Source organism: Nerophis ophidion, linkage group LG28 (assembly GCF_033978795.1).
Source record: "Nerophis ophidion isolate RoL-2023_Sa linkage group LG28, RoL_Noph_v1.0, whole genome shotgun sequence".
NCBI lineage: Eukaryota > Metazoa > Chordata > Actinopteri > Syngnathiformes > Syngnathidae > Nerophis > Nerophis ophidion.
In genome coordinates this window covers 25,616,197-25,626,583 of record NC_084638.1, presented here as the reverse complement: position 1 = coordinate 25,626,583, position 10,387 = coordinate 25,616,197, and the positions used below count along the sequence as shown (strand labels likewise).

General features: G+C 30.8%; 1 protein-coding gene across 1 annotated transcript in view; it reads left to right on the top strand.

Moving 5' to 3' along the window:
* Positions 1-5,649: 5,649 nt before the first annotated feature.
* The window catches only part of LOC133545074 (choline transporter-like protein 5-A), a 35,771-nt gene continuing 31,033 nt past the window's right edge, over positions 5,650-10,387 (top strand). Inside the window, exons 1-3 of the mRNA XM_061890387.1 lie at positions 5,650-7,330; positions 7,447-7,520; positions 8,958-9,042. Coding sequence (XP_061746371.1) covers positions 7,131-7,330; positions 7,447-7,520; positions 8,958-9,042 — 359 coding nt within the window. The 5' untranslated portion in view covers positions 5,650-7,130. The remainder of the gene's footprint in view (positions 7,331-7,446; positions 7,521-8,957; positions 9,043-10,387) is intronic.

Below are 10,387 nucleotides of genomic sequence, written 5' to 3'. Positions count from 1 at the left end.
TGGTTTTTGTACTTCTTTTACTTTAGTTTTATGTAAGAATACATTGTGCTAACACTCCAAACACTTAGCATTACCATCTTTTAAAATAGAGCGAGAGAGAGAGAGTGAGAGAGATTAAGTGCGTTTATCCTTTCTGATGTCTTCCTGCTGTTGCTATCGCCATGGCGACACACTCCCACAAAGTCGCTGCAGCCTCGCACTCCTCAAATTATGGTGAGTACATCTCTCTCTCACTGTTAGCATCTCTCACAATGCTAACAGCTGGCATTGTCGCAAACTGCTGTTATGAGGACAAGTCTTGCTCCACTTATTGTCGGCTAAAGTGCGATAACACACATGCTAACATGTGTTAGCAGCAGGATGAAGATTAGCTCCGACAGACGGCATTAATCCGCACTAATGCTATTAGCTTGTGTTTGCTTCACGTGTCCAACACGGGCTTTTATTTTGTAGTTCAGTGCTCGCTGGTACGAGGCAAATACAGGAAGTTTTCTATGTTAGCACGCTAACGTCCTATGTTAGCATTTTAGCATATTTTATTCGTTTTAAACCCAGGTATAATGGCTTCTTATACTTTGGGCCATCTTAGAAGGGTAGCTTTTCCGATGTTAGCATGCCGTAGTTAGTATGCTAACATTTTATGCTAGCATTTTAGCAAATTTTATTTGTTCAAACCTCAAATTTGTGGATTTTGAAACTTTTTTTTATAGTTTTGTATGACATTCGTGTATTTTCATACTTTCCGCATTCTTAGAAATATGCTAACTTTTCCTATATTATCACATTAATGTTAGCATGGTTTTGTTTCATGTTTGCATTTTAGCTATTTTTGTTGTTTAAAACAAAAATTTGTGGATTTTGAAACTTTGATACTCTGATAACATTCTTGTATTTTCATACTTTCTACATTCTTAGAAATATGCTAACTTTTCCTATATTATCACAATAATGCTAAAATGCTAATGTTTCATGTTTGCATTACAGACAATTTTTTTTCGGTTTAAAACTAAAATTTGTGGATTTTGAAACTTTTTTTATACTTTTGGATGACATTTGTGTATTTTCATACTTTCCGCATTCTTAGAAATATGCAAACTTTTCCTATATTATCACATTAATGTTAGCATGCTACTGTTTCATGTTTGCATTTTAGCAATTTTTGTTGTTTAAAACAAAAATTTGTGGATTTTGAAACTTTTTGATACTCTGATAACTCACATTCTTGTATTTTCATACTTTCTACATTCTTAGAAATATGCTAACTTTTCCTATATTATCACAATAATGCTAAAATGCTAATGTTTCATGTTTGCATTTCAGACAAATTTTTTTCGGTTTAAAACTAAAATTTGTGGATTTTGAAACTTTTTTTATACTTTTGGATGACATTCGTGTATTTTCATACTTTCCGCATTCTTAGAAATATGCTAACTTTTCCTATATTGTCACATTAATGTTAGCATGGTATTGTTTCATGTTTGCATTTTAGCAATTTTTTGTTGTTTAAAACAAAAATTTGTGGATTTTGAAACTTTGGTACTTTGGATGACATTCGTGTATTTTCATACTTTCCGCATTCTTAGAAATATGCTAACTTTTCCTATATTATGACATTAATGTTAGCATGCTATTGTTTCATGTTTGCATTTTAGCAATTTTTTGTTGTTTAAAACAAAAATTTGTGGATTTTGAAACTTTGGTACTCTGATAACATTCTTGTATTTTCATACTTTCTACATTCTTAGAAATATGCTAACTTTTCTTATATTATCACAATAATGTTAAAATGCTAATGTTTCATTTTTGCATTTCAGACAATTTTTTTTCCGTTTAAAACTAAAATTTGTGGACTTTGAAACTTCTTTTATACTTTGGATGACATGCGTGTATTTTCATACTTTCCGCATTCTTAGAAATATGCAAACTTTTCCTATATTATCACATTAATATTAGCATGCTATTGTTTCATGTTTGCATTTTAGCAATTTTTTGTTGTTTAAAACAAAAATTTGTGGATTTTGAAACTTTTTGATACTCTGATAACATTCTTGTATTTTCATACTTTCTACATTCTTATAAATATGCTAAATTTTCCTATATTATCACAATAATGTTAGCATGCTAATGTTTCATGTTTGCAGTTCAGACAATTTTTTTTTGTTTAAAACTAAAATTTGTGGATTATGAAACTTTTTGATACTCTTAGATGACATTCTTGTATTTTCATACTTTCCGCTTTCTTAGAAATATGCTAACTTTTCCTATATTATCACATTAACGTTAGCTTGCTAATGTTTCATGTTTGCATTTTAGCAATTTTTTGTTGTTTAAAACAAAAATTTGTGGATTTTGAAACTTTTTGATACTCTTTGATAACATTCTTGTATTTTCATACTTTCTACATTCTTAGAAATATGCTAAATGTTCCTATATTATCACAATAATGTTAGCATGCTAATGTTTCATATTTGCATTTCAGACAATTTTTTTTTTGTTTAAAACTAAAATTTGTGGATTTTGAAACTTTTTGATACTCTTTGATAACATTCTTGTATTTTCATACTTTCTACATTCTTAGAAATATGCTAACTTTTCCTATATTATCACATTAATGTTAGCATGCTAATGTATCATGTTTGCATTTCAGACAATTTTTTTTTTGTTTAAAACTAAAATTTGTGGATTTGGAAACTTTTTGATACTCTCAAAAGACGTTCTTGTATTTTCATACTTTCTACATTCTTAGAAATATGCTAACTTTTTCTATATTATCACAATAATTTTAGCATGCTAATGTTTTATGTTTGCATTTCAGACAATTTTTTTTTTCGTTTAAAACTAAAATTTGTGGATTTTGAAACTTTTTGATACTCTTAGATGACATTCTTGTATTTTCATATTTTCTACATTCTTAGAAATATGCAAACTTTTCCTATATTATCACAATAATGTTAGCATGCTAATGTTTCATGTTTGCATTTCAGACAATTTTTTTTTCGTTTAAAACTAAAATTTGTGGATTTTGAAACTTTTTGATGCTGTTAAATGACATTCTTGTATTTTCATACTTTCTACATTCTTAGAAATATGCTAACGTTTCCTATATTATCACAATAATGTTAGCATGCTAATGTTTCATGTTTGCGTTTCAGACATTTTTTATTTCGTTTAAAATTCAAATTTGTGTATTTTGAAACTTTTGGATGCTTTGTGATGACATTCGTGTATTTTCATACTTTCTGCATTCTTAGAAATATGATAACTTTTCCTATATTATCACGTTAATGTTAGCATGCTAATGTTTCATGTTTGCATTTCAGACAATTTATTTTTTGTTTAAAACTAAAATTTGTGGATTTTGAAACTTTTTGATACTCTTAGATGACATTTTTGTATTTTCATACTTTCTACATTCTTAGAATTATGCTAACTTTTTCTATATTATCACAATAATGTTAGCATGCTAATGTTTCAAGTTTGCATTTCAGACAATTTTTTTTTTCGTTTAAAATGTGTGTATTTTGAAACTTTCGGATGCTTTTTGATGACATTCGTGTATTGTCATACTTTCCGCGTTCTTAGAAATATGCTAACTTTTCCTATATTATCACATTAACGTTAGCATACTAATGTTTAATGTTTGCATTTCAGACAATTTTTTTTTCGTTTAAAACTAAAATTTGTGGATTTTGAAACTTTTTGATACTCTTAGATGACATTGTTGTATTTTCATTCTTTCTATATTCTTAGAAATATGCTCACTTTTCCTATATTATCACAATAATGTTAGCATGCTAATGTTTCATGTTTGCATTTCAGATTTTTTTTTTTTCGTTTAAAATAAAAATTTGTGGATTTTGAGACTTTCGGATGCTTTTTGATGACATTTGTGGATTTTCATACTTTCCGCATTCTTAGAAATATGCTAACTTTTCCTATAGTATCACGTTAATGTTAGCATGCTAATGTTTCATGTTTGCATTTTAGCCATTTTTTTTTCATTTAAATTTGTGGATTTTGAAACTTTTTGATGCTTTTTGATGACATTTGTCTATTTTCATACCTTCTGCATTCTTTTCCTGTCTTTATGCTAATGTTAGCATGCTAATGTTTCATTCTTGCATTTGAGCAAATTTTATTTTTCTCAAACCTCAAATTTGTGGATTTTGAAACTTTTTGATACTCCCAGAGGACATTGTTGTATTTTCATTCTTTCTATATTCTTAGAAATATGCTCACTTTTCCTATATTATCACAATAATGTTAGCATGCTAATGTTTCATGTTTGGATTTCAGATTTTTTTTTTTCGTTTAAAATAAAAATTTGTGGATTTTGAGACTTTCGGATGCTTTTTGATGACATTTGTGGATTTTCATACTTTCCGCATTCTTAGAAATATGCTAACTTTTCCTATAGTATCACGTTAATGTTAGCATGCTAATGTTTCATGTTTGCATTTTAGCCATTTTTTTTTCATTTAAATTTGTGGATTTTGAAACTTTTTGATGCTTTTTGATGACATTTGTCTATTTTCATACCTTCTGCATTCTTTTCCTGTCATTATGCTAATGTTAGCATGCTAATGTTTCATTCTTGCATTTGAGCAAATTTTATTTTTCTCAAACCTCAAATTTGTGGATTTTGAAACTGTTGGATGCTTTTTGATGACATTTGTGTATTTTGATATTTTCCGCCATCTTTGAAGTATGCTAACTTTTCCCATATTATCATGCTAATGTTAGCATGCTAATTTTTCACGCTTGTATTTTAGCAAATTTTATTAATTTAGACCTAACATTTGTGGATTTTGACACTTGTTGATGAAATTCGTGGATTTTGATACTTTCCGCCATAGTAGAAGTATGCTAACTTTTCCTTTGTCATCATGCTAATGTTAGTATGCTGATGTTTCATGCTAGCATTTTAGCAAATGTTATTTGTTTCAAACTAAAATTTGTGGATTTTGAAACTTTTTGATACTTTTTAATGATATTCGTGGATTGTGACACTTTCTGCCATCTTAGAAGTATGCCAACTTTTCCCATAGCATCACGCAAATGTTAGCATGCTAATGTTTCATTTTTGCATTTTAGCAAATTTTAATTTTGTCAAACCTCAAATGTGTGGATTTTGAAAGTTTTTGATAGTCTTTGACATTCGTGTATTTTGATGCTTTCCGCCGTCGTAGAAGTATGCTGACTTTTCCCATATTATCACATTAATGTTAGCATGCTAATGTTTCATGTTTGCATTTTAGCGAAAACATTTTTTGTCGTTCAAACTTCAAATTTCAGGATTTTGAAACTTTTTGATTCTCTTTGATGACATTCGTGTATTTTGATGATTTCCGCCATCTTAGAAGTACGCTAACTTTTCCCACAGTATCACGTTAATGTTAGCATGCTGATGTTTCATTCTTACATTTTAGCAAATATTATTTTTCTCAAACCTCAAATTTGTGGATTTTGAAACTTTGATGCTTTCTGATGACATTCGTGTATTTTGATATTTTCCGCCATCTTAGAAATATGCAAACTTTTCCCATATTATCATGCTAATGTTAGCATTCTAGTATTTCATGCTTGTATTTTAGCAAATTTTATTTGTTTAAACCAAACATTTGTGGATTTTGATACTTTTTGATGAAATTAGTGTGTCTTAATACTTTTCGCCATCTTAGAAGTATGCTATTTTTTCCCATATTATCACGTTAATGTTAGCATGCTAAAGTTTAATGCCTGCATTTTAGCAAATTGTATTCGTTTAAATCTAAAATTTGCAAATTTTGAAAGTTTTTGATACTTTTTAATGATATTCGTGGATTTTGATACTTTCCGCCATCTTAGAAGTATGCCAACTTTTTTCCATAGTATCACGCTAATGTTAGCATGCTAATGTTTCATTCTTGCATTTTAGAAAATTGTATTTTTCTCAAACCTCAAATTTGTGGATTTTGAAACTGTTTGATGCTTTTTGATGAAATTTTTTATTTTGATATTTTCCGCCATCTTTGAAGTATGCTAACTTTTCCCATATCATCATGCTAATGTTTGCATGCTAATGGTTCGTGCTTGTATTTTAGCAAATTTTATTAATTTAAAAGTAACATTTATGGATTTTGATAGTTGTTGATGAAATTTGTGGATTTTGATACTTTCCGCCATCTTTAAAGTATGCCAACTTTTCCCATAGTATCACGCTAATTTTAGCATGCTAATGTTTCATTCTTGCATTTTAGCAAATTTTATTTTCCTCAAACCTCAAATTTGTGGATTTTGAAACTTTTTGATGCTTTTTGATGACATTTTTGTATTTTGATATTTTCTACCATTTTAGAAGTATGCTAACATTTCCCATATTATCACGTTAATGTTAGCATTTTAACCTTTTTTTTGTTTGTTTAAAACTAAAATTTCGGGATTTTGATAAGCTTTGATACTTTTTGATGAAATTTGTAGATTTTGATACTCTGCCATCTTAGAAGTATATTAATTTTTCCTATGTTATCATGTTAATTTTGGCATGCTAATGTTTCATGCTTGCATTTTAGCAAATGTTATTCGTTTAAACTTAAAATTGGTGGATTTTGTTACTTATTGATAGTTTTGGGTGAAATGTGTCGATTTTGATACGTTCTGCCATCTTACAAGTATGCAAACTTTCCCATATTATCATGTTAATGTTAGCATGCTAATGTTTCATGCTTGTATTTTAGCAAATTTTATTCGTTTAAACCCAACATTTGTGGATTTTGATACTTTTTGATGAAATTGGTGGATTTTCATACTTTCCGCCATCGAAGAAATATGCTAAATTTTCCTATGTTATCATGCTAATGTTAGCATGCAAATTGTTCATGCTTGTATTTTAGATAATATCATTAGTTTAAACCTAAAATTTGTGGATTTTTGATACTTTTTGATTAAATTCGTGGATTTTGATTGTCTCTGCCATCTTAGAAATATGCTAACTTTTCTTACGTTATCATGTTAATGTTAGCATGCAAATTGTATTTGTTTAAAACTAAAATTTGTCGATTTTGATACTTTTTGATACTTTTTGCCATCTTGCAAGTATGCTCAATGTTCCCATTATAACAGGCTGAGGTTAGCATCTTAAAAAAAAAGGAATGCTAATGTTTTGTGCTGTTATTTGTGCTAATTGTGTTTGTTTGAGCCTAAACATCCCAGATTTGGAAACTTGGAGCCATCTCGGACTAATGCTAACTTCTCCTATTGTTAGCATGCTAAGGTTTATGTTTAGTTTTGTGGTGCGTTCAGGGGAGCCTCACAAATTCAACGCTTCCTTCAGAGGTCCTGTGCACAAAAGGTACGTCAACAAAACTTCATGCTTGTTTTATTTAGTTTTCATTTTGTGTGTGTATATGTATGTATGTGTATATATATTAGTAGGAGTACTTCAAGAAGTACATTAATGTGTTCCAGACGCTGTACTGATGTCTTCTGTTGTTTGCTCTTCATCTTGGTCCTTATTGCCTACGCCGGCCTGGGGCTGGTCGGTGAGTCAACAACACCCGAGGGCTTTTCGGACCTGTCCTATCCGACACAACTCATATACAAGTCCAAACTTCACTTTTCTGTTAGCATGTTCGGCTTTTAAACCAATGTTTCAGGCACACACCTCAGAGTAATATATTTTGGTAATTCACGCATGTTACAGTTAGCATTTTTACATGCTAACATGCTTTTTTATTTTTTGTTTTTTTTTACCTCACTTAGCAGTTATACACCTCAGAGTAATATATATTGGCATTTGACGCATGTTACTGGTAGAATTTTTACATGCTAGTTTTTTTTTAGCTAATTTAGCAGGTATACACCTCAGAGTAATATATTTTGGCATTTGACGCATGTTACAGTTAGCATTTTTACATGCTAACCTGCGAGGGTTTTTTCTTAGCTGATTTAGCAGGTGTGCACCTCAGAGTAATATATTTTGGTATTTGACGCATGTTACAGTTAGCATTTTAGCATGCTGACGTGCTAGTTTTTTTTTAAACTAATTTAGCAAGTGTACACCTCAGAGTAATATATTTTGGTATTTGACGCATGTTACAGTTAGCATTCTAGCATACTGACATGCTAGTTGTTGTTTTTTTAGCTAATTTAGCAGATGTACACCTCAGAGTAATATATTCTGATATTTGACGCATGTTACAGGTAGCATTTTTACATGCTAATATGCTAGTTTTTTATTTTTAGGTAATTTAGCAGGTATACAACTATGTGTCATATATGTATGTATTTCACTAATGATCACTGTAAGCATGCTATTGTTAGCATGTCAGCATGCTAGAGTTTTTAGCTCGCTTTGTTCATTTTTTATATATATCTGACCAGATACAAAAATCTGACTGTTAGCATTTCAGTTCAACACTAGATCTTCAGCATTATATTGTACTGGTTTTAAAGGTGAAAACTACCAAATTTTACATTTATAAGAACATTACCCTAGCTCATGATCACTACAGCTGCTGGATGCTAACGTTAGCATGCTAGCTTGTTTCACTAATTGAAAAGGTATACACTTCATTGTCATATATTTTGGTATCTCAATATTGCTAACTGTAAATATAATATTGTCAGCATAGTACTGTTAGCATGCTAGCTTTTATAACTTTTGACTTATTTTTGTTATGCTAGGTACCATGCTGCTTGTTATCATTTCAATTCGGCTTTGGATTTTAAGCATTTACGCAAAATTTCAATCGAAATTGCACTTTGAAAAAAAATACGAATTTTTTAAAAAGGAAATCACTTGTGAACATTTTGTGACTAAATGCTAACATGCTAACAGGTATCATTTCTAAAGTATCACAAATATGATATTTTATATTTCAATAAATATATATACTTTATACATATATATTTTACATATTTATTAGTAAAAAAAAGCTAACATGCTAGCTTATTATTTGACATATTTGTTTTTCCAGCATGGCTACACGGCGACGTCCGGAAGCTTCTCCGCCCGGCTAACAGTTTTGGCGAGTTTTGCGGGCAGAAGGGGACGTCGAATGCGTGAGTCATTTATATAAAATGTGTATTTTAATGTAAAATTTTAGCATGTATCAAGTTGTAATTTCTCTGACGTGTACAACTGTAAAATTTGCCTAAAAAGTTAGCATTAGTATTTAGAACGTGTGACGTATCGACTTGTATAACTCTAAGTGTAGGGCTGCAAAATTAGCTTGAAAATTTGGCATGCTAATATGCTGAAAATTTCACGCTAACAGTTAGCATATATGAAGTATCAAGTAATATGAGTAGAAGATGTAAAATTAGCCTCCCAAAAATAGCATGCTAACGTGCTAAAGTTATTTTGCCCAGTTTACGGCTGAAGAATAAGCAAAAACAATTTAGCATGCTAACAATTAGAAATGTGTCACAAATCAAGTTATATTTTAGCTTAAAAGTGAGCTCGATAAGAATTACAATGTGTCGCATGTCAACTTATATGACTCGTGTACAGCTGTAAAAATTAGCTAAGCGAGTTAGCATGCTAACCTGCTAAAATTAGCATGGTAACCTGCTAAAGTTAGCATGCTATCAGTTTTTATGTATCAGGTTATATGACTGAGATGTGCTGCTTAATAAGTTAGCATGCTAATATGCTGAAAAGGTCATGTTAACAGTTAGCATGTACCAATTATCACATCTTCTGTTGTCCTGCGTTTTAAAATTTGGATTTTTATTTACTGTTTTAATTGGTTTCACCCTTAAAATAGTTTTTAATCCTATTTATTTTATATTGTTTTTATATTGGTTTTATATGTATTTATATATATTTACACATATATATATACATACATATATATACATACATACATACATATATACACATATACATACATACATATAGGGCTTCACGGTGGCAGAGGGGTTAGTGCGTCTGCCTCACAATACGAAGGTCCTGCAGTCCTGGGTTCAAATCCAGGCTCGGGATCTTTCTGTGTGGAGTTTGCATGTTCTCCCCGTGAATGCGTGGGTTCCCTCCGGGTACTCCGGCTTCCTCCCACTTCCAAAGACATGCACCTGGGGATAGGTTGATTGGCAACACTAAATTGGCCCTAGTGTGTGAATGTGAGTGTGAATGTTGTCTGTCTATCTGTGTTGGCCCTGTGATGAGGTGGCGACTTGTCCAGGGTGTACCCTGCCTTCCGCCCGATTGTAGCTGAGATAGGCGCCAGCGCCCCCCGCAACCCCGAAAGGGAATAAGCGGTAGAAAATGGATATATTTTTTGTTTTTATTCAGTCATTGGTGGAGCTCAAGATAGTATTTGAAAGTTGTTTTTATTTAGTTGTGCAGCACTTTGGAAACATTTTGTTGTTTAAATGTGCTATATAAATAAAGTGGATTGGATTG